The 26,121-nt window shown below is 37.2% G+C and overlaps 1 protein-coding gene across 1 annotated transcript; it reads left to right on the top strand.

The window, feature by feature from the left end:
• The first annotated feature begins 1,997 nt into the window (after positions 1 to 1,997).
• On the top strand, positions 1,998 to 26,121 carry LOC140166099 (tubulin--tyrosine ligase-like protein 12). Its single transcript, XM_072189483.1, has 11 exons — positions 1,998 to 2,149; positions 9,888 to 10,069; positions 10,511 to 10,712; positions 11,401 to 11,566; positions 12,089 to 12,413; positions 13,689 to 13,892; positions 14,894 to 15,008; positions 17,091 to 17,242; positions 18,145 to 18,235; positions 21,174 to 21,381; positions 22,895 to 26,121. Exons 1-11 carry the CDS (start codon positions 2,000 to 2,002, stop codon positions 23,041 to 23,043), a joined length of 1,944 nt encoding a protein of 647 aa, XP_072045584.1. The 5' UTR covers positions 1,998 to 1,999; the 3' UTR covers positions 23,044 to 26,121.

Raw genomic sequence — 26,121 nt, 5'->3', positions numbered from 1 at the left:
CATTGTTGGGAATAATTGTCTTTTATCATTAGCACCGAACCCACCCTGCTCCAGATTCTTGAAAATTGTAAAATTAATTTGTCAGTTTCCGTTAAATCTTTCATATTTTTTGTCTTTCCACTTTTTTTGCAATTCCAGTTTTAAAAAGTCTAATTAATAATCAATGGAAAAATATCAGAGATTAGTGATAAGACAAGTCCAAATTGATGCACAAAAATAATTGCATTTTCTTAAAACCTGATGGAAATATGAACCTTATAACGAGACAGCCGGGGAACTATGTGGTTAGAAACCGCTGTATTTTGAAATTTTATTTTTTAGTTAAGAGAGTGACTTGTAAATAGAAATGCATCATATTTAATACAAATCAAAAGTACTGTCTCTGTGTCTGTCATTAATGCAGGGTGCATTATAAGTTTTGCAATTTTCTGGAATCGGGAGTAATCAAAGCCTAACTCTAAATCAAAGGTGCTAATGGTAGATTACAATTATGCCTATATTATTGACTGTTTCAGTGACATTACCGCATGTCATGTAGATTGTGAAACAATAAAATACTATTGTCCGGAAAAAACTACTTGTCAATTCATTTGTCGTATTTTAGGTACAAAATCAGAAAGGCCAAAGTATTTTGAAGGTAATTCACCTTTTTTTTAGCAAGTCCCATAAGTACTTGTGGGTAGACTGAGATGTCATCATTTAACGTCACATCTATCTTAGCATTTAGCGAACAAGTTACTGGGCATTTGAAAGCTGTGAAGTGTGCAGTAAGGATGCACATCGGCGTGATGACATCAGAGGTCTACCCACAAAAGCTTATGGGAATTATGGAAAAATCATAGATTGATTGAAGAGATCTGGAAAAAGAGGAGCATAGTCAAAACAAACTTTATAATTTAAGTCAAATAATTTCTCAAGTAATTGCAATTCATTGCACACCATATTATATGCTTAAAATGATCGCTGTGAGATTTGCAACATGCCTAAATGAAGATTGTGATTCAGAGCACATGCTCATAGATCACAGTCAAAGCACTCCGAATGAGAAACACAAATAGCATGATAATGGTGGTATAATAATCCAGTGACTGCACCTGTCCCAAAACCGCTCAACCAGAATGACTTTTAGAAATTTTTTAAAATTTCAATTGAAAAATATGGGCTTCTAATGTGACACAGGACCCCCACAATCCAGCCCAGTGCTATGCCCTGTGCCCAGGGCTAGGGCTAGTGCTATGCCTCTGTAAACTAGGGGACTTTGGAAATCCCGCTATAAGGGAATATATAGTTATGTGCCATGCATGGGGAAGGGTAACATTACAAATGGAATGACATGCGTTATTTACACTTATGATCAAAGTTTTAATTGCGCTCTGAGCACTTTCTTCATATCATATCATTTTTTGGATGCTCCGCACATTGGTTCCGGCAATGATTAATTTGTCTTGAGTCTGTGCAGGCAGAAGGGGTGGTCAAGTCATGAAAATTTACCACTATAGAGGATCCTAAAAAAATTTAGCCGGTGATAGGGGGTCATAAAAATATTGACGTCATGACCCCCTTCCGAAGAAAATGACATCCCCTAAACTACCTAACTACAAAGAATTTCAATTGAATGAACACAAAGCGGCGTAATACTGTACTCGATCCAACTGTGATCGTATGGCATGGCATTGGAAGTTCTGTGTTACACATTCACAGTCACACACCCCGGGTCACACACTGGCACACATCGTGCAGTGTTCACAAAGTAATCGTCAGGCTATGTCAGGCTGTGTTCATTCAATTGAAATTTTCTAATAGTAGAAAATCGGCATTCATTCTGAGGACCCTTTTTTCTGGGCACACACGTGTAGTGGGTAACATAATCATGATAATTATGTTTTTGGTGCACCGGGTGGGGGGTGATATCGATTTGCCCGTCACTAATTTTAAAATCAGGTCGGTACCGGAAGTGAGCGTGTCTATTAATCGATTTGCCCGTGACTAATAAAACAAAATGTCGTCTGCGAACGTGGAAAATGGGAATCATGTGCTGCAAAGAGAAACAGAATTTCAACAATTTCTCAAAGTCCACCAGCCACAATTACAGGGCTCAGGAGTACCGGAATGGTTATGGGAAACTTTGTTTTACAAATTGAAAAATGAGGTTCGCGTTAAATGTATTTTAAATTAAAAGTAAAAAACCATGCCTCGCGCATGTTCGGGGATGGTTTCCGAATTATGCAGGCATGGCAGGCAGGCGCAGGTATTCTGTATCATGTTATTTAATATTCCTGGCATGCATGGTATGTTTCGACTCGCATTGTTCATGTCATGATGTTCTTCTGGTTCTGGTTGTATAGTTTACTGCCTAACGCCCCTGGCACTGCTTTTCTTTCTTACAGTTACATTAGCTCGAGATTCTAGCTAAAATACAGGTTTACAATTTAAGTAAGTTGTTTTCTTTAAACTTCCGTGGTCGTGCCTGTGCGTATCGCGTACACGAGCGTAAACACAAAAGCAATAAACAATCATGCTGATTGGCTGATCAATGCACTTGACAACAAGCCGGCTGACGCATTGGTCTTCGGCGCGGCGCGTAGTAGGCGACCTTGTCACTTCTACGCGATCGCAATTCACCAGCGCGTACCCGGACCACGGAAGTTTAAGAAAACAACTTTATCTTACATTATCTTGCTGTATCTTGCGCTAGACGACAAGCTTCCGTTTTTATGCCTCCACCGCGAGGCATACTCACACTGGTCACTGTTTTTGCAATGTCCGTCCTTCCGTCCGGATGCGATATCTCGGGCATGGATGGGCGGATTGACTTCAGATTTTCAGGATAGGTGGGTCATGGTCAAAAACTCTGGCTACTTTTTTTTGGGTGAGGTTCAAGGTCACCCAGGGGTCATATGAGGTCAAATTAGTAAAAACTGTCGTATGGGCATGAAACTTGGAGGGTACAGTCGACATTCAGAGCCTAATTTTTTGAAGGTCATTTTGGGGTCATCCAGGGTCACCCAGGGGTCATCTGAGGTCAAATTAGTAAAAACTGTCGTATGGGCATGAAATTTGGTGGGTACAGTCAATATTCAGAGCCAAATTTTGGAAGGTCATTTTGGGGTCAGCTGAGGTCATCCAGGGTCATCTGAGGTCAAATTAGTAAAAACTGTTGTATGGGCATGAAACTTGGTGGGTACAGTCAACATTTAGAACCAATTTTTGGAAGGTCATTTTGGGGTCACCAGGGGTCATCTGAGGTCAAATTAGTATAATTACTATATGGCCATAAAACTTGGTGGGTACAGTCAACATTTAGAGCCAAATTTTTGGGCGGTCATTTTGGGGTCACCCAGGAGTCATTGAAAGGTTGTTTTGGGGTCATCCAGGTGTCATCTAAGGTCAAATTCAGTCTCCTCTTTTAGGCTTGAAGCTTTGTATCAACTTGTGAATTCCACATCACTCCCTTTGGTGGAGGCATCACGGTCGCTTTGCGTCGAAAACCGCGACATCCGAGAACCGCTGTCCATCTAGTTTTTTTGGAGAACAATACTGTTACGTAAGATGAAGAAGAAACCCGCCTCCAAGCCCGCCCTACTCATTATTTCATTGTACTTATTGCAATTTGCCTCCACACGTTACAAGTTGGGACTATTAATTTGCTTACAACTGGTGTAGAAAGTCATGTTCTGAAATGTAAACAAGAGAGACTCCGAATTGGCTGAAACAAAAGAGATTTTCTCTAGTACACAGCCATTCCATGGAATGGCAATGGCTGTGTACATGTACACACAAGTGAAAACAAGTCCCTGATTCGATTTTTGTTGATGATTTCTGTCATTGGTGTTATGTAAATTTCGATCGCAAATAGTCAGTGGAATCAAACTACCGTTTCAGTCTTCAGAGTGGAAGAAACTAACTTTTCTTGTTTATTCTGTCGGTCTGTGCCACGTCACTTCCGGTTGATGATGTGACTCACGGTCGAGTGAAAACAAGTCCCTGATTTGATTTTTTGTTGATGATTTCTGTCATTGGTGATATAAATGTAAATTTCGAACGCAAATAGTCAGTGGAATCAAACAACCGTTTCTAAGTCTTCAGAGTGGAAGAAAATCACTTGATTTACCATTTATATATACTGACAAACTTTTCTGTTTTCGGTTTCTGTTGTTCATAACAAACCATGCGCCACATGCAGTTTGGGCCCGAGACTAGAGATAGCCCGGATGTTGGACCGACAGAATATACTGACAAACTTAAAATTAAATTCCCTGGTCGAGTGTTGTTTCTTCCGAGACCGAAATTGAATTTCACTCCAACAACATCGCTATGTAGCCTCCTTCACGGCCGGTTTCTGTTGTTCATAACAAACCATGCGCCACATGCCATTTGGGCCAGAGACTATAGTGGGAATTCCAATTGAATGAACGCAGCTTTCAATAGCGTGACGAATTTTTGCGTACACTGCGCGATGTACGCCAGCGTGTGCGACTGTGCGTGAGTAACGCGAAAGTGAATCAACCATGCTAACGCACTCGTGATTGGATAGCATTGTATCCAAGGTCGTATGCGTCAAGCGTTATAGTTTGAAATACGCAATATACGATCGCGGTTGGATCGAGTGCAGCTGTAAAAAGCTGCGTTCATTCAATTGGAATTCTTACTATAGAGATAGCCCGGATGTTGGACCGACAGAATATACTGACAAACTAAAAATAAAATTCCATGGTCGAGTGTTGTTTCTTCCGAAATTGAATGTCACTCCAGCAACATCGCTATGTAGCCTCCTTCACAGCCGCTTTCTGTTGTTCATAACAAACCGGGAGCCACATGCAGTTTGGGCCCGAGACTAGAGATAGCCCGGATGTTGGACCGACAGAATATGAATAAAAACTTATTCCTTCAAGTTCATGAGTTAATTATGAAAACTATGAGGATATTGTTCTTGATATTAGTGACACATGTGCTATATTCCTTCATCAATTCACCATGAGTGTACTTACTAAAAACGTCATTTTGTGTCCATTTTTCTCGAGTGATCATCAGACATCACACAGTTTATATGCTGGTTTCATACTACCCTGCCGCTGGGCGGCGTGGCGCACATGCATTGCAAACAAACAATCAAGGCTTGTCATTGGTTGAAACGCTCTGCCGCTTGCTGCAGCGGCAAGCGGCAGCAAAATCTGACGGGGGCATTAGGCATGATCACAAAATTTTCACGTACCGTAGATGCTCAATGAAAATCTGTCACCAAAACTGTGCAATATTCATGTATCATTCCAATTAATATAAATTTTTGTGCAATATTTGAGCTCCCTACCAGTGCACTATTTTTATGAATTTGATTTAAATTGTGTGTAATCCAGACTAATCCTATTTTCTTTTAAATACCGTATGTTTTTTTTGATGTAGTAATATATTATTTTGAAATTGTACGTAGATATATATTTTTAATAAAATTTTATGTTGTATTAATTAATGTGTAAATTTTGATGTTCGTAAATTATTGTAAATTGTGTCGCAATTCAGTTTTTACTGCTATGACATTTAATAAAATATACCGTATTGTTTGTAATAAACGCTCCCCCTCTAATAAACGCCCCCCCTCCACTTTTTCTGTGAAAAATTGACAAAAATGCAAACATTTCCATGCCATATCGTGTAGGTAAGCTTAAAACTTGCATCAGTCATGTCAGTCACGATCGCTAAATTGCATGGAAAAAAATCTATTTTGAGTCAATTCCCATCCATTTCATTGCCTAATTATGGTAAAATTTCACTAATTCCATGCACTTACAGGTGTAATTTTGTTGTATTTCCCAAGAAATTGTAATTTTCAGTGGGCGCCGCCATCTTGTATGGTCGTAAATCCCTCCTTTTAACAGGAGCACCATCGGAAATTGAAGCCGATTTTAAGCTTTTTTCACTGACAATTCACTTCCAATAAACGCCCCCCTTTTGGAAAAATGCAACGCCCCCAGGGCGTTTATTACAAACAATACGGTACCTGACATATACCATCCCCACCACCCTACCCCACTACCCCCACCACCCTACCCCTACCACCCAGGCTACCCTCATCCATCTCTACTACCCTAGCCCATCCTACCATGCCACTGCCTGACCCTACTACCCCACACCCTACCAGAGCACCACCCTATCCACTATTTTCTACCACCCTATCTCCTACCCTATCACCCTCTTATACCACCCTGACCCCACTACCCTACCACCTTACCCTACCCACCTATACCTTACCAGTTACCACCCAGCACCCTACCCCAACCACCCTTACTCCACCACATTCTACCCCACCTCTTCTTAATCTTAGTACTGACGAGCCTGATCAACATTGTCAAGAAATCAGATTTTAAACAATTATAGTGGTATGGATTACATTTACCTATGACATGTTTTATTGTTTTTTAAAAACTTGCTCAGTATCCCTAGTCCCTCTATATGTGGGATAAAAAGGTACGCGCTCCTTCAACGGAGTGCTTTTCGTATCCAGACCGTACCAGTGCTCTCCCTATTCACCCCGAGGTTGGGGTCAATAGGGACACCAACATTTTATTAAAAAATATATTTCCCCACATATATTCAGTTTTTTATAATGGGGGATTAAAGGCATTACGGGTGGACATAATATGCCCTCGAAAGTTTGGCTCATGCGGCTACAGGAAAAAAACTACAATCTAGAAAGTGCCGAAACTGTCCCTATTCACCCCATTCTACGGTACTACGGAAGTCATGACCCTATGGCGAGGAAGGAACCAATTGGGCCATGACATGTCAGGCTACTGCTAGTCACACATGCATAGCGACATGACTGAGCGATGTATTTCAATACAAAAAAAAAAACGCACTCTGCCATGGAATTTAATTTTAACTTTAAGTTTGACACTTTATTTTATTTTTAAACGGTAAATCTAATTTAGTAACTTCCACTCTGCCGACTTCAAAACTTGTTTGATGTCACTGACTGTGATTGAAATGTAGGCCTACACAAAAGCAATGACAATATGACTGCAATCATCAACGATTTGAAACTTACACTTCTTTTGAAGCGCTTATTGCTAGCGGCGTGCGAAAGTATTCCTCACTGCGTCTCACGCATACAACGCGATACATACGCCGCACTCTCTACGAAAGCGCAGTTACGCGTTGTCAACACTCATGATGACGTGGGTCGTGTACAGCCTGATAGACGACACCCAAAATCATGCGATTGTCCAATCAGAGTATGTGTCTACGTAATAGACCACTCCCACTGACTAAGAATTGATTATCATATCATGTTAAATACAGTCATCATATGATAGTTGCCTGCATAATCTTAAGGAAGGTTTGTTTTATTACAGCATTGACCATTGCGTTTTAATGTATACATTGTAATACCTGTTCGATGTCAAGCTTGTGCATACAATGGCATGCATACAATACATTAGGACCTAGCATACTTGTCATGCTTGTCAGTCATGCTTGAAGTTGCTCGCAAAGTCTAGCACGAATTTGCTCAGCTCACCAAAGATTGCACTAGTAGGCTAGCCACAAATTTGCTCACCGATGAGCTTCACCTTTGAGGCTGGAGACTGTTGCATTCAAAATCAATCTTCTGTAGTGCATGAACAGAGCTATTTGTGGTACCAAATGCATAAGAAATGGTGTGCACAGTGAAAAGCTATTAGTCCTTGTTATTGAGATCCTGGGATCTGATGAAGTCAGTGAATACAATTTTAAAATTTTTCTGGATCTGGGATATTAATTATATTATAAATGATATTCCACTCCCTGACTCAGTGATGTAACTTTTCAGGAAATTTATTAAAGAAAAACAGTTTTACTTTCAGGAATTCAGTTTAAGGTAGGATCATCGGATAATAGGCGCATGCAGGAAAATGGCCACTATATCAAATCAGAATTATGAATCCATATCAAATATATAACCAATTTAAGATAAGTCTTTACTCCACTTAATAATGTTTCATGAAAATTTAAATATTTCTTATGTTTTTCTTTATTTTTTGAAAATTCCCTAATTTTTTCTACAAATAATTATTGCTAGCCTAGAGGGAATGTGATATGGTTTCCATAGTTTGTGAGGTGGTTAATAAGCCTAATATCTAAATTCTCTCGCCAGATTTTTTTTGATAAAGTGTTTATTTTTTGAGAAAAATCATTTTTTCCATTTTTAAATTAGGGAAATCTAGAAACACCCATAACTTAAAATAGAAACACTTTATTAAAAAAAGCTGGCGAGAAAAGTTTCTAAATTTAATAACCTTTCATTATGACACCTTGTATGTTAAAATTGGCCCTATGGTTAGCTCAGACAATAATTATGAAATTGGGTCATTCAGTGTTTCTACATTAAATTAAGAAAATTTGAACAAGTACTAACATTACCTTCAAATATCCCCTTTATTACTGGCCAATATATAGGAAAAAAGTCATTAATATTATTTGGTAACATTTTTGTAATAAAAAGATCCAAAAAGCAGTTCTATAAAGGGGATAGAAATGAGAAAAAATAATATGTAAACATAGTATCCATTTTCAAGCTTTTACCAATTTTAGTGAACGAGGCTTTGTGTCAAAACCACTTTATGTACAAAGTCAATGGGGTTTCCTAATGATAAAAAATGGCATAAGGCCAATTCCATGCCAAAAGTGCCTTTTGTAACGTCCGTAACAAAATTTTGGAACATTATTGCTCAAAACAGGAGTATTTATTTCAAACTTGCTAATCATGCCTCCATAGATTGATGTCAGACCTACTTCAAGATATTAAAGAAAAAAATCTGAGGAAGCACCTTGACAGGTTTTTTTCATTATGTAAAACGTTGCGGACGTTACATTTGAGATAAAATGTAACGTCCGTAACACTAAATCAACAGTGTAGGACGATACAGGAGTATTAATTTCAAACTTGCTTTTCATGTTTACATAGAATGGAGTCAGGGCTTGCTCAATATAGTTAACAGAAAAAATAAAACACAGAACTGAATGGAGATTTAAGGATATGAACCATCTGTCAAAAAGGCAGACACTTTTTCGTAACGCCCGTAACGCTCGTTTCTAATTTCTGTAGCTAATTAACTAAGAAAGCCGAAACAAAATTGCTTCATTATATTGAACATTTATAGAGTGTGTACTAGTAGCATACTAAGAAATAAAGTGTTATCCTAACAGCAAACATGTGTGCTATTCACTTAAAAGTTGCAAGTTGCATGTATCTGTAACGTCCGTAACGGTGGAATTGGCCATAACTCAAAAACGCTTTGTTGGCAAAAATTAAAATTTGGCAGGCAAGTTTTCTCACCCAACTACACATCCTGTATCATTTTAAACCAAATCTGTGCATGACACCGTAGCCGATGTTTCTACCTTAAAATGAAAGCACTGAAATGGGTAAAAATTTTCTTCTCAAAAACAGGGTCCCTAGACCTAGGATGTTTTTACTGTCACTGCTACAATTTGCCTGCTCAGATATCTGAGAGGTAGCCCACCCACCTGCAGGTTGTCTTCCAATAGCAGCAGAATATCTTGAGTTCTTGACACATTCTATAAAGATGCCAAGTGACTTTTCACGGCATCCAAGATTGGATTAGATGGAAAGCCACAGAATTCAGATAATTCCTTTTGTTCATTGGGCCTAGCACTGGGGCCTTGTATAGTACCGGTACTCTGCAAAGTAAATTCAGCATGTTTACTATACTGTGGTGTATTACTAACTTAGTTTCTAAAAATCTTTTTAGAATCTGAGATTGCTTTGGTACTTCAACTCAAATTCAATGTCAACGGGCTCTCCATGATGCCTCTGCCCTCTGTTTGCCTCACATAATGCCCATCTCCAACATAATGATGATATTTTCAAATAACATTTCTATACATTCCAGATGTATGATGCTGGCAGTGTATTTATGATGACTTATGTGGAGGCCGATGATGATGATGAGGATGGTGGTGGTGAAAATGAAGAAAAGAACAAGGATGATGCAGGAGCAGAAAGTAATAAGCCCCCCGAACTGAAGGTGGTGGTGGTCAAGGAGGAAGGACTGCGATGTGCTGATCCAAATAAGTGAGTAAGAATTGAGTTTATGTAGGTGAAAGATCAAAGTTCAAACTTCATTGTGTTATTTTATTCATATCAAAATGAGGATTGCTAAATAGAATAAATAACAGATGTGTAGGCCTACATTGTAAATTCAACAATAGGTTTTCAAAATTTTGCTGGTCCGGTGGCAATTTCCAGCTGAATTAAAAAAAAAAAAAGAAGACAAAAAGAAGTCGCTCATCATGATTTGCCCCAGCTCAGTCTCGGTCAAAAATTTAAAATTGCCAGTTGAATGTGTGTAAAGCGCAGCAGAAATGCTGACGGACCAAATGAAAATTTTAACAATCTGCCCGGTAGGTCAGTTGGCAAAAGAGTTAAGTGCAAGCCCTGTATTCCAGTGTAATGATACTGATATAAGATGTGACCTTCATTGATTTTGCATTTTTGTATCATGTTGGCACACAGCATCTTTCTGATAGATCACGCATGGACATTCAGGACATCCTCTCAGGCTAGGCAACAGCTGACACAGATCCCTGGTCTATTGCAAAGGATGGTGGCATTGATGGGACTAGAGGGATCAAAAGATGACACAGCTAAGGATTACATTGAATATGCCCTGAAAGAGATGTGGCGGTTTAACCAAACATATAGTGTCACTGTGCAGGTAAGTTGTACTCCGAATGTCAGAACAAAATATGATAAAAAGTTCTATTCGATTTTCAGAAAATTTTCAGCATTTTATGATGCTATTTGTATGATAGAAAATAGTCAACCTCACAGACTTGACCGACTTGAACACTATTATGGCTTAGCCAGCGACCAGTCCTCCTGTGTTTAAAATGGGTAATATCGTGAATTTGGACATCTCGCAAAATGCTCGGGCCGGTGATAACCTGTGCGATAAAAATCCCTGATGAGATCATTTTACAGTCCTAATTTGCTTTCCAAAGTCTAAATTTGTGAACAATCAACAACTAAAAGCCTCTAAATTTATATGAATGCAATTTCTGATGCATTTACAGTCACATAAAAACAGTAGAGTTGCCATTTTGATATTGGGAAATTTGTAATGGTCACAATTCGCCAAGTGGTGGCACACTTACTGGCCGTTTAAATCCCAGGTCGGAACGGCCATGATCAGGACTGTGGACGGGCAGGTTTTGGATCCCGACTAAACCCTTATACAAGATTTATAAAGTAGGGTAGTCTTTAGTATTCTGATTTTAGGCAAAGGTGCTTCATGTTCTATATCAATTATTAAAATAAATCTGTGAAGCAAGAAACAGGTTGTATTGTCATCTACATTAAATATATAATATTGTTTGTTTTCCTGTATGATTAACCATATTTAGGGAGCAACTGCTGAAGAAAAGCAGCCATTCTGGTATGTGTTAGATGAGTTTGGTTCACGAATCCGTCACGATGATACACCATCATGTGCTCTTGTACCATTTCTGTATACGGGACAACAAATTGCATTCTCACTACTCTTTCCACTTCATGATTTGGAATATGCAGGTAGGATATTGATCTGTGGCTCTTGAGTCTTGTAGAGCTGGGACTTGGGTACCCAACCGTCTGTAAGGTACCCGGGTCTGAATATCTGGTATGGTTACCCAAAGGTCATTATTTGATATGTTTACAAGCCTGGCCCTAGTTCACTAAGCTGGCTTGAAAAGTTCAATGTACCAATGAAGTGATCGCAGCCACAAAATCCATTTACAAGAGACCAGAGTTTAATTTTTGAGATTAACTAAACGAATTAAAGATAAAACAATGTCAAATATTTCCAAGCTGTTGTTTCCGAGTGCAAATTACCATGGGAACTGTGGTTTATTTGTTTGTATGATGATAGTATGCACTAAACATTATTGTAAAAGATCTAATGTTGATTAGAGTAAAGGTTTTGTGATGTGTCTTCAGCCACTCTATTGGTGAACAATTTGAAAAGTGCTGAAGATATTTAGGATAACCATTGTGACTTTTTAACTAAAACAACCAATTTTTACCAATTTTTGTTTTCCACCGTGTGCTGTATAGATGAAGTCACAAGAGACTTTGCTCATCATACAAAAGACCCTCTACTTAGACAAATTCACCTGTTACCATGGCAACCAAAAGACTTAACCCATTTATCAACTGACCAATCTGAACCATCTGAAGACTACATGCAAAAAGTGTGTAATGAAACTCCGCCTGGTGCAGAATCAAAGGACATTGTTATTGCCAATAAGGATGGACAGTTGAAAGTATTCACACCAGATGCACAGATTCAGGAGAATTTGAAGCATCCGAGATTTATATTGGTGCCGGAGCATGAAGAAGCTGACATCTTGTGGTTAAAAGAAGCTTGGAAAGATTTCCCGTAAGTTTAAGCAACAAAAAGCCACTACTAGGCACCAACAGGTGTTGGCATGAGTACACAGGAGCTCTATAGACGAATCCGACGAGCCAAGTGATGGTCAGGATTAAGATGACCATAGCTGGGGGCCATCTATGCCAAACTAGATTAGTTCGTTTGGATTGTGATCCAAGATGTTCACTATCGCGAGTGCATTGGAGCGCGTCACAGGAGTGTTAAACGCTGCACGCCTGGCATCGTGTAAAATGGTTGGATGGCCCCCAGCTATGGCCGCCAGTGAGGTGTAGGAATGTGGCTCGTCAGATTCGTCTATACCCAAATAAAAGTATCCAAGATCATAATTTCCAATTAGGGTGTTTCAATATTTGGTAACGGATCTACAATCTCAGTAACTTACCATAGATGCTGACAAGATTATATGTTTTCTTATAAATATTCAAATAAGGTCACTTTAATTAAATTCTGAGTCGCAAAGCTTGCATGAAATTGAAAGCCTAATGCAGAATGCAATTTTGTTATCATTTTTTATGTGTCGGACATGTACAGGCTTTGGGACAAGCATTTTGTGCAGAAAGTGTCCAATGTCTGTTTCAAATGTTGGAATAGTAGACAAATAAGACTAATAAAGTCACTGCTACAAAATTATTATTTTCTGTGTTGAAAACTTGTTGCAAAATTTGTTACTAACTTGAATTCAAATAGGAATTTTTTAGTTTTATTTTTGCCTTTTTGTTAAAAAAGAAAAGACATGGAAAAAATTAATTCTTTGATTTTCAAAGAGGAATAGGCACACAATTTTCCTAATGTACGTGGCAGCTTGAAACTCGGGATTTAATTAAGATGTCTAAGTTAAATGAAGATACTTTCTTCAAAAAAAAACTCATCAGCTTTTAAACATCACTTGTTTTTAAACTGTTTAATAGTAGTTCAATATTCTTTTATGTATGTGAACATTTTGTGTATCTTGTGTCAAATATATGGAGAGTGTGGTATGTGGTGCAGTCATTAGGGTACTCGTCTGTGGTGTGTGAGGTCTTGGGCACACTTTCCAGTGGGGAAAAGACTGAATTTCATTGGTATCATCTAGTTCATAGCTAGTTCTTGCTCTAAGCCCTCTATATTTTGTCCAAATTGTTGCAGTTAGATGGCGAAAAAAGAAAACCCTATTCTAGCCCCACCGTCCGCCCATAGAAGAGGGTGGTTTTTTTAATTTTATTTTTTTAATAATCTTGAATTTGGTAATAAAATGATTTCGATGTCTTCAAATGAATTTCACAGGCTCCTGGCAGGAAGTAACAAATATATCAACCAATTTCCGGGTGAAAAACTTATCATTACTAAGGATATGTTAGCAGTAAGTGGAAGAAGAAAGACCCCAGCCAACCAGGGCAGTAGACCAGGTCCCAAGTGGTTACCGGTGACCTTTAACCTTGACCAGGCATTGCCACAATTTGTCTCATATTTCCAGAAGCAACAGGAAAAGTGAGTATTTCAATAGTTAAAATTTCTTTTGAAAACTTTTAAATATTATGGACATCAAGTTGATTTATTACTTTTTATTACTTTTACTGCTTTATTATTTGCAAAGTTTGTCATAATGAACATAACAGTAATTAATAACAAAAATGATATAGAAACTTGTTTCTTTGAGATGCAAATTTTTAAAAATATATTATAGACTAAAATCAGGAATTTTCTGTCACTTTGTCACCTAAGTTCACCCAACACGTAATTTGTTCAGACAACTCTTAATTTTATGCATCACATGTCTTGAAACAAATTGATCAGGATCGTTCATAGTTCAATTAAGTAGAAAAAAACTGACACTCACTCAACATTTTTCAATTCCTATCAGGAATCTTGATCACTCTAGTGTTTCTAGATGTTAGTAGAAACGGCTCATAAATTTTATAAATAAACAGTAACCAGGAAGTTTGGCTACGTCATCAAGACCAGACAGTGTTGCCATTTCTTCTAACATCTAGAAACACCAGAGTGATGAAGATTCCTGAGAAATTGAAATATTTCTAAGTGAGTATCAGTTATGGATCTGAAAAAGAACCTTTTTTACTTAAGGCCAGTGTAATGGGAGAGAACACAGGCCTTTTCGAACATCATTATTTCTGAATTGTATGTCAAAAGTATATAAAACTATACATTTTTGGAAAGGAAATGAGTCAAGGAATCCCGTGGTGACGTCAGAACGAATGTGTCTTCCATTACTCTGGCCTTAATCACATAATGTCACATCTCAAAAGGCTGTCTTAATTTTTTATTATTTTCTATTATTGTGATGAGATACGCTGTAACATTAACTTCATGAATTATTGTTGAGGTATCATTCCATGCCCAACATGCGGAAATATAAAATAATAAAATGAAACACAACAAAGATGATTAAAATCACACATGGCAGCCTTTTGAGATACAACAGCCTGTGATGCAGCCAACAATTTGTACCAATGCTATGGTTATAATTACAGGGGCAATGACAACATTTGGATTTTGAAACCTTTCAACCTAGCACGAAGCTTGGATACTACAGTTTCTAACAATCTGAATCAAATCATCAGGATTACTGAAACAAATGTTCCCAAGGTAGGTGCACACCTAGAATTTTGATGAGAATCCATAATCCCCCCTCCCCCCAAAAAAGATTCTCATAACAATTTTTTTGGTTGAAAATCAAGTGATAAGTTTGATTCTTGCACTCTGTATTGAAATTCTACCCCTGTGGTGTACTTCCCTGCTGGAAGTTCAGCTATGGTGTAACGCAACAAACTGTTCTTGAAACTTTGCCATTACGATTTGAAATTATTTGGTACTCTAGGTCGGTAAACGTGAGTTAAGGTTTGATCTTTCCCTAGAGAAGTAAGAGCTGAGCTTTCAGAACTCTAGCGAGTGCTATCTTCAGAGCAACTAAATAAACATAATGATGCGCCTTATATTAGGGATAACCATCAAAATTTCATGTTGACCCTAGTGCTACAAAAGATTGTTTTCTGAGTAGAACTAATCAACAGAAGTATTTTGGTGGTTAAATGGTCAAAATCGGTCTAAAACTTTTCGAATTATGAATTATCAAAGTTTCCCATTCTGACCGGTCATTGGAACGAAATAAAATGACAAGGTCCAAAAATAGCAGTTGGGAGCAAAATTGGCATAAGCATATATTTACCTATTATATATTTCTTTATTTTAACATATTTGCAAACATGAAACAAGCATATTGTGAAAGTATCAAAGGGGTTTCTTATGAAATGGCACTTAACTAGTCACTGGCATAACTTATTTTTTCAAACCAAGGCATTGAAATCATGCATTTAGAGGACATTTGCCAAAAATCATCCAAGATAGCCGATATGGCACAAAATCAAAATTGCACTAAGTAGGTGAACTTTTTTTTCACAACCAAGAATTTCAATGTTATTGGGTTTAATATGACCAATTAGTAGGTGTATGTAAACAAAATCTTAAGTTTTGAAGGTCATTGACTCATTCACAACAATAGAGATTATCCTCATCATGCTCATGTGTATTCCTGTAGTATTCCTCATTCAAACCAAAGTAGCACTCAATTCGCCAGCGAAGTGTTACGTGTAATCCGATTATCACTATGCCAACTGGATCACGCTTTTGAGTTCTGCACCACGATTGAAATGATCGCAACACAAAGTCTATGACATGTACTATCAATTCCAAAAGGTGCGTGATCCAGTTACTAGGGAGTTACGTAACCACTTCTCTGGCGAATACATTATGAGTATCTTTGTTCAAACCAATTCAATGCTTGACCTCGGAGTTACCTGCAAGACTATCGCGGGCTATTTTGAAACAGTTATCGTTGCACATTCAGGTACTTCTTTTGAAAGTCCTAAACAAGGTATAGCTAGCAGCAAGTTGTAGATGTTATAGGCATATAAGAAAACGTTTAGGGTTAAGATCAGGTGAACAATACATCGAATGAGCACGAAACTTCACATTTATGTTCAGAAAGGTGTCTTCTTAACATGATTTGAAAGGAATATAAAAATTCCAAAGGGAAGATCTACCTGTTCAATTTTTTAACCTTTTTACAGAGGGTATGATAGAGGTATTACTGGCAACTCTGCCAAATTACAGCTCAGTAGGCCACGTTTTTCACCTGATCTTACTGATTTGAATATTTTGTGCCATTCTTGAGCAGTGCTAAACTCAGCCACTGGCAATTAAGCGCACTGTGGCGATGGACCAATTTTGACTCGCACTTACAGAAAAACAAAATAAGTTATGTTGCTGTAATTTGCAAGATAGTTACAAAATATAATTGGCAGTAACTTCCCCAAATTTTACAGAAAAATATTGAAAAATAAATGAATGAGATCAATTTAGAAATGTATGTGCAAGCAGTGCACAGTTGAGCTCCCTGCATGTCTATGGGAGTGTTCTAATCAAGTTGATGGTTCATTGGTCATCCCTACTTATATACACTCTGGAATGTAAACTAGTATAGGAAGGAAGCGGTTTGGTTACATTTTCCCAGCACATTTACACATTAACCCATGAGGGCAAGAAAAGTAAACGTTGACAAATTGAAACAGAAATGGACATGCAAATTGGCAATGTGTTTGATCTTGTTTGTCTTCATATGTTTGGTTAAGTCACATTTACCAATTTGACAATGTTTCTTTTCAACACCAGGTTGCCTGTGAATACATAACAGATCCAGTTCTGTATCATCGCAGTGGCATTGGACCAGTTAAGTTTGATCTGAGATTCATTGTGCTCTTGTCATCGGTGGAACCATTGAAACTGTTTGCTTACAAGATCTTTTGGATTCGCTTTGCTAACAAGTAAGTACTGTAGATGAAAATGTTAAGAACTTTATAGCTGGAGATCCTTATTAGTACCACATATCTTCAGACAAAACTAAGTAAGTGGTGTGTTTTGGATGTTCTAACAGCAATCAAGACTTGTCCAGACCCGTCCACCTGCATTTTGCATGGGCAATCAAGAACTGGGATGATTTGAAAAATGCCTAGGCCATCAATGACCTGTCTGATAAAAATCCCTGATGCGATAAATAAAAGTTTTGTAAAATCAACCACTAAATGTCTGTTAGAAGGCAATTTCTGATATATTATCAAAGTTGGAAATGTTTAGAACAGTTGTAATTTTAAATTATCTTGCAAAATTTGTTTGTTGTAATTCGCCACTGCCACGTAGTGGCACACTCACTGGCAGCTTCAGTCCCAGGTCGTAATGGCCATTGGGTCTGAGATTATAGCAAAGAAGCTGTTGATTCTTGCAGCATTGAAGTTGAGTTGAATTAAATTAAGTACTGTTTTTAGATCACTGCCAACCTGGAGATGTTGGGCTGAAACCTATAACTGGTTCATAAAGTTCAGCAAATCCAAGCAAAGGTAAAGCTTAACGTTTCATGGCTGTGTACGTTTACATGCTGGAGTGCCCATCCCTCTTCTAAAGCAGTGGGGACATGTGACTCTTCAGTATAATATACTGCAGGGGGCTAATCACATCTCACGGAGCGAGTCTGTTTACTTTCTAAACATAAGCCAATACCCATTTTTACACATGGGTGGATAGAGGCAATAGAGAGGAAGAACCTTGTCTAAGTACACAACACAATAGCACTGCTGGGGTTTGCAAGCAGAGTCTTAGTATGTCAAGCTTGACTTGCCCACTTTAGCAACACAATATAATAGAGCCTTTTCATATTTGTATCTTCCAATAGGGCATTTTCATTGGACCATTTTGATGACTACCAGAAACACTTCACTGTAATGAACTATGCGGAGGAGGAGGAGGGAACAGACTGGCATCAGGTAAGATCTTCTAATATGCTCTGTGAGTTGACAACAAAAAAGGAAAGTTCTGGGGAACTTCTTGTTTGGTGTTCTTTTGCTTAGGTGCGATATCAGGTGTGCCTTTGTAATAAATGATGGTCTTAATTATTGACCTTTGAAGTCTCAATATTAACTGACAGCAATGATACATTGAAACTGGTAGTTTGCAAATGTCCCAAAAACTTTGTTGGATATTAGCCTTGGTGCTTAGTGTGCTGACAAACTGCCTTTGTACAAAGGTGTATGTGGTGGTTTTTTTTGGGTAGTGCAAGGATTTGGTACTCTGTCCAGCAAAATATGCACCTATGTTGCTACCAAAACTCAAGGTGGTATAGTGGACCACTACCAAGCACCCAGTGTCATTGAATGTACTTTTGGGTCACTCCATATCAAATCAAGGAGGCGCCCCACCTGACCCCCTCAGATTTGATTTATATTTTAGTCATATGTTGTACCTGTAAAAATATTAAAAACCTGCAAATTTGAGGTCTGTAGCTCTTACGGATTTTCTGTGGCAGCCATTTAAAGTTGGAGTAGGGGAGTCTAAATTTGGACCCAAAAGTTGCCCTTTAATCTTTTTTCATCTTTGGGCGTTTGTGCCTTCTTTATAAAAAGAAAGAGAGGTCTGAAACTTTGCATACACACTAACTGCATGCCCAATTTGTCAAAAAATAAAAAATAAAAAAATTCTGTAATTGCGCGTTGTGTCACGGGCTCATTAAATATGCAAGAAAAAAATGTAATGTTTTGTAAACTGGCAAGTTTAGCCCCCTAAATTCACATTTTTGTCAGATTAATTATTTTTGTTGTCACCGATGCTATATATAGGATAAATACAATGCATACCCAAAAATTGGGGTCACAACTCATTTACATTTGAACAGCGCCCTCACGAAGATGGAATTTATTGCACATTCAACATTTTCAGGGGGCCCAAAGTCGATGTGGTCCACCTTCAAAGTTTATAAAACATCACTTTTATATAACTACAAGTCTTAAATTACAACTTTGCTAAGTCCCAGTAATTGTATAGGTTGACTTCATATAAAATGACAAGCCCAAAGTTAACCATTTTCTTATGATTGCATGTAGTGCAAATGTGCAATTCGGAAGGCTTGAAAGTCAAATTGGCCCCAATATTGAAAATAAAATGGAAATAAAAGTAAATAGGGCCAATAACTATGCATCTAGTCATTTATTTTCAATATTGTGGCCATTTTGACTTTTAAACCTTCCGAATTCGGCACATTTGCAGTACATGCAATCATAAGAAAACGGTCAACTTTAGGCTTGTCGCTTTTATATGAAGTCAATCTATAAAATTAATGGGATTGAGCAAAGTTGCAATTTAAGACTAGTAGTCATATAAAAGTGATGTTTTATAAATTTTGAAGGTTGACCACATCGACTTTGGGCCCCTGAAAATGTTGAATTTGCAATAAATTTCATCTTTGTGAGGGCGCTGTTCGAAATGTAAATGAGTTGTGACCCCAATTTTTTGGGTATGCATTGTATTTATCCTATATATAGCATCGAAAAAAAAAAAAAAATTAATCTGACAAAAATGTGAATTTAGGGGCTAAACTTGCCAGTTTACAAAACATCTTCGTGAGGGCGCTGCACTCCAACTTTAAATGGCTACCATAGAAAATCTGTATATATTGAAAACGAAATGGAAATACAAGTAAATGGGGCCAATAACTACTCATCTAATCATTTATTTTTAATATTGTGGCCAATTTGACTTTCAAGCCTTCCGAATTCGCACATTTGCACTACATGCAATCATAAGAAAATGGTCAACTTTGGGCTTGTCATTTTATATGAAGTCAACCTATACAATTACTGGGACTTAGCAAAGTTGTAATTTAAGACTAGTAGTTATATAAAAGTGTTGTTTTATAAATTTTGAAGGTGGACCACATCGACTTTGGGCCCCCTGAAAATGTTGAATTTGCAATAAATTTCATCTTCGTGAGGGCGCTGTTCGAAATGTAAATGAGTTGTGACCCCAATTTTTGGGTATGCATTGTATTTATCCTATATATAGCATCGGTGACAACAAAAATAATTAATCTGACAAAAATGTGAATTTAGGGGGCTAAACTTGCCAGTTTACAAAACATTACATTTTTTCTTGCATATTTAATGAGCCCGTGACACAACGCATAATTACAGAATTTTTTTATTTTTATTTTTTGACAAATTGGGCATGCAGTTAGTGTGTATGCAAAGTTTCAGACCTCTCTTTCCTTTTATAAAGAAGGCACAGACTCCCAAAGATGAAATTTATTTAAGGGGTAACTTTTAGGTCCAAATTTAGACCTCCCTACTCCAACTTTAAATGCCTGCCACAGAAAATCTGTAAGAGCTACAGACCTCAAATTTGCAGGTTTTTAATATTTTTACAGGTACAACATATGACTAAAATAGAAAGCAAATCTGAGGGGGTCAGGTGGGGCGCCTCCTTGATTTGATATGGAGTGACCCTTTTCCCAGTCAAAATAAGTGATTGTGCCCACAACACAGATTCATGTTATAGTTTTTGGCAAGGGTTTTTAGTGGTCTGCCTATTTGGTGCTGTTTATTAGCGAAAACACCGAAATCAAATGGGGTTCTGATTGGCTATTTGAATCACATCATCATTACATCATTCGCCATTCAACCTACATAGCAACAAGTGATCTAGTTCTTTTTACGCGATAATCAAGAAGAGCAGTCGGACAGTGCCGACGGATCTTACCGAATAATACAATGGTATGGCATGCCTTGGCTCATGAATGAGTTGGAAAAATGAAGATATGTCAAATTTATTTGTTATTACATATTCATTCATATGAATACCTCTATTGCTTACAATGGAAAGGCAGTTACGTATTCAAAATGTATTTTCTCTCTATGCCCAATGTACTTGCAGGTTCTATGGAAAGACTTTATGCCAGCCTTTGAGAGTCAGTTTCCAGGTCACACATGGGAGTCTGTAGAGAGCAGTATGCATGGCGCAATCAAGGAGTTATTTGAAGGAGCAGCTTCTAAGCCTCATCCTTATGGATTGACTCATTCACCGTATTCAAGGGCCATGTATGGTATAGATGCTATGCTGCAATGGCAAACTGATGAGAAAGGTAACTACTATTATAGTAGTTGGATTAAATTATAATTCTGTTCAACTGGACTTACTATTTAATATTTATTATAGTAGGTATATATATGATTTGTACCCATCAGTATTCAGTTTTGGTAATTAAAAAAAAAAAGAATTTGTGGAAATGCACCAAATGATCCATTTGAGAAGACCTCTCATAACATCGTGGAATAATATCAATATATTTTATTTTGAGAATCGTCTTGTGGTATCTCGCCAGAAGCATCACAAATTATTAATTCAAGTCCTGTATTTTGTCTACTTTCTTCAACACGCACATATAGAAAAGATAGGTGTACATACTATATCACTCTTAAAGTGAGTATACTTTTTGGTGTGGTGGTAAAAGCTTAACAATTCCGGCCGATTATGAGCTGATGAAGACTATAATGATGTTAACACTTCATGAATATAAATCATGAATCTAGTAATTTAAGGGGGTACTACACCCCTGGTTAATTTTGTGCCTATTTTTGCATTTTTCTCAAAAATTATAGCACATTGGTGACAAGTAAGATATGTATATTATAGGGGCAAGGACAACAACTACTGTACTGAAAATTTAGCCACTCAAAGCATGTAGTTATTGATTTATTGATCAAATATTGGTTTTCCCTCATTTTTTACTGCAACTCCACAACTGTTGTCTGTGCTGAAATAAAATTTACAGTGCAGTAGTTGTAGTCCTTGCCCCTATAATATACATATCTTACTTGTCCCCAATGCGCTATAATTTTTGAGAAAAATGCAAAAATGGGCACAAATTTGGGCAGGGGTGTAGTACCCCCTTAAATGGGCTGTTCCAGTTAGCAGTACCTACAACATCAAAATGATTGATACCTATCCTCTTTTTTTATCTAGTAACAATGGACAAGATTGCCACATCAACTGAAGCATTAGATCCCATTGGGCTATCCCAGTTGAAATCCATACACCCCCTATGGAAGACATAACCTGAATTGTCCACACAGGGAGTGTGAATTTGAAATGGGGTTACCTGAATGAGTGCCTTCATTTGAAATCTACATCCCCTCGTGGAAGAATAATTATGTCATGTCTTCCATGTTGGGTGTATCAGGGATGCAAGTTTGTAGGATTAATCCTGAATGTAGGATTTTTTTAGTGTCCAATTTTTTTTAGCCCAAATTCACACGCTTTTTCAGGATTTTTTCCAGAGTTTCAGGATTTTGTCATCAGGCCTACTTGCATCCCTGGTGTATGGATTTCAACTGGAATAGCCCAATGGGATCTAATGCTTAAGTTGATGAAGCAGTCTTATTCATTAAAATTTGTCCAGTGTGAATGTCAAATGGGTCACATGAATGGGTGACTCCATTTGAAATCTATGCCTCCTTGTAGAAGAATAATTGTGTGTCATGTCTTCCATGTTGGGTGTATGGATTTCAATGACTCACCTCGACCAGATAGCATCATACATGTGTTACCGTAATAAATTAATCTCTTTTTTCTGTTCCCCCCTTTATTCTTTGCAGGTGACAAGTATATGCAGCCTATGATTCTTGAATGCAACTTTATACCTGACTGTGAGCGAGCGTGCTGGCATCGAAAGGAATACTTCGATGATGTCTTCAGTACTCTATTCCTAGATGATATCAAAGACAGGCCAGTTGTACTACTATGACAATAATCTTAATTTTGTTGTATTTATTTATTAGATGTAATAGCACTAAATGGGGTGCACTTCAGTGGCATACCTGCCGACTGTCTGGATTTAATCTGAACCATCCCTTTTTGTTTGGTTTCCCATTGTAAAAACAAGGGGTTTCTCGACATTTTAGATTGCGTTATTGTTTTATAACACATATTTATACTTCAGACTGAGGGTTTCAACAGTTTTACTGTTAGATACAAAAATGCCATTCATATGATAACATTTTGTAGCACATACTCAAATTGTGCAATCAAATAACACAATGTAAAATTTGATATAAATCAATAGCCCTTTCTGGGTCTTTTAAAAATATTCACTATAAGAGTTTTTAGGCAATTGCTCTCAGCAAATCACCACTGGGATGATTCTATTGACTGAAATATGCCTGGTGTCTAAATGTTAGCAGGTATGCAACAATGCTGGCTGTGCACCAGTCTTGCTCTGTGACATCAAGATGCAGGTGGACTAGTTGAGTGTTTTGTATCCTATCTTCTATGTTGCAGATAGAATATCATTTTAAATATCATTTAAAAATACAAAAACCACCTTTGACGAAAGGTAATGCAAATCATTGTTTACTTCCATCACCAAGGATGTATGTGCCCATCTACCACAAACTGGTCGTAAAGTCGGTATTTTTCATTTTGAGATACAATCAAAAACAGTATATGGATCTTTATGTAAAATATATCAGGAATTTGACCTTTGATGAACCATAACTTCACTTCCAGATGTCCGATGAAGCTGGTCGATGTGTCATTTTGAAGCTGAAAGTGCATTCTTTTAAAATCTGCAATAAACAGAAAATGATCTTGAGCCGACTTTACTACCACTTTGTGGTGGATGGTCACATATGTACTTGGGAAATAATCCTGACAGCCTGACGCAACCTGGCTTGGCCCCCACACAGTCAATCTGGGAGGTTGCCTGCATTCTGTAATCAATTAGAACAAGACCAAACCACAGCCAGCAGTATATCACAGCTAATTTGTACCTTTGTGCCTTATAATTTCCCAAGCAGTGCACTTTCTGATTCAGAAGTTGAATGGACAAATGAAATCTGTACATTGTGAAGATGTAAAAAAAAACCCTCAAATTTTGGTGATTTACAAAATTCTGCAAAGAAATCGACCAATTGCATGGAAAAGCACTTGATTCAATATACCTTTGGTGCTTTAAGGCAAATCAGTGATGTGTCAATGAAACACATTGTACTTTGTATTAGCAAATCCCCACCTGAAACTGAAAATAATCATTCTTATCATAATATTCTTGTCATTTTCTAACAATATTTTTGCACATTGACACTGGCAAAGGTAGTTTAATGATGGGCAAGATGCTTGGGTAAGTGATCTTTCAGTCAGCCATTTTGTGCATCTAATTCTAAAAACACGGTTTTGGCAATAGTGTAAGTAGTTGTCCATTCAAGTTCTGAAAGGAGATTCTTTATAGTTTGGACTTGGAGAGAAATTTCAGTTTGTTTTTCTTTGGTAAATGAATACATTATGACAAGTTTTTTACAAGTAATTATTAAGAAGTTCTATACCAGAAAGTTACTACAGTTTCTAGCTGTTACATTGGGTCTTTTGTCTTAACTTTCTGATATACAACTTCTTTGAATGAATGTTGCACAGTTACAGTATAGGCCTACATTGTATAAACACTTGATGCATTGCCATAATTACTGATAAACTTTTATTTCAAGGTGACGATTATTTAGCACCTAGTTATTTAAAAATGCACAAAGTGTGAATCCTGGAAGTCAAAGTAGTTGATTCTTTAACTACAGTATATTTAAACTTTGACATTTGTAATTCAAATTTAAGGAGATTATTTGTTACATTTTCAACTGCTTTAGTCTATTAGTATTAGAGGCTTTCAAAACAGAAAAACAAAATTGGGTTAACAAAAAGTAGACCTAAATTTTGTCAGTTTTGACAAGAACATTGGTGTTTTTTCAGGAAGTTGTACAACTTTTGAAAAAGTTTCTACAACTCATCACTGGTGGATTTTGTAGATGCATGGTTTTTTTTTCAAGGTTTTTTTTTCTGGGATGAAAGTGACCTGTTTAGATACAAAACAAGAACTATGCCTGAGATATCATCTCAAGAACTGCTGGCTCACAAGGTAAACAGTATATGTTTCTCGGTCTTCATCAAATAGACCTTTTCTCTGTTATCTCAAAATGCTTTATTCAAACTTCAAAGAAACACTTTCAAATTGTGTATTGTAATTTCAAGATTTTGTGCTCTGCATTGAAACTCATGTATGGCGATTTGAGTACTTAGCTTTTTGGGCAAGTGCATTGTGAATTTGTGAGATATATGGAAAAAGGTCTATATTGATAATTTAAAAGGGCATTTTGTGATCCACAGCATCATCCCCCCCCCACTTTTCTCAAAAAAGTTGAGATTTGTATACCACTGGAAACCTCTGGTTACATAATGTTTATGTAAAATATTTCTTGCGGATTAACTCGTTCTGCAAAAATATTATGAAATTTGAATTACGTTCTGGTACACCAGAATGAAATTACAAGACATTGTCTAATGTCTATGGAGCAGCGTATTATACACATCATGCATAACTCGCAAACACAAAATCGGAATCAATTGCAATGTTGGGAATAAGGTTTTTTTTGTGAATATCTACAGGAAAAATGTCATAAAAAGATGCTAGGATCACAAAATACTCCTTTAACACACAAAAACTAGCCATTATAGATTATGACTTTGTTGTATTCAGACAATGTACGAAAAATTATTGTGTGGCAACTGAACCAAATGAGGCAAATGACGGCAAATGTGGATTTGCGATGGACATGGCATGATTGGGGCAAATGATTGAAATTTCATTTTATTTTTGCTTTGCAAGAAGGTACCTTGATAATTCCTTTAATGTCATATAGTTGTGTGACAAAACTGGTGATTAATAAGTGTATTTTTTGTGCACATTATTATTGCATGTCACTCCCAAAAATAATTCCAGTTTGAACCAAAAAATGCAGTTTTTAACTGCTTCCGAGATGTAAATAAATTTCAACTTTGC

This window comes from Amphiura filiformis, chromosome 12, assembly GCF_039555335.1.
Source record: "Amphiura filiformis chromosome 12, Afil_fr2py, whole genome shotgun sequence".
Taxonomy (NCBI): domain Eukaryota; kingdom Metazoa; phylum Echinodermata; class Ophiuroidea; order Amphilepidida; family Amphiuridae; genus Amphiura; species Amphiura filiformis.
Note: the sequence above shows the minus strand (reverse complement) of the source record. Positions and strands in the feature narration are given on the sequence as shown.

Coding starts and splice junctions, on each gene's coding strand:
- LOC140166099 (XM_072189483.1), top strand. CDS start 2,000: ATGTCGTCTGCGAACGTGGAAAATGGGAATCATGTGCTGCAAAGAGAA. Junction 2,150..9,887: donor TTTACAAATTGAAAAATGAG/GTTCGCGTTAAA, acceptor TATACATTCCAG/ATGTATGATGCTGGCAGTGT. Junction 21,382..22,894: donor ATGGCAAACTGATGAGAAAG/GTAACTACTATT, acceptor TATTCTTTGCAG/GTGACAAGTATATGCAGCCT.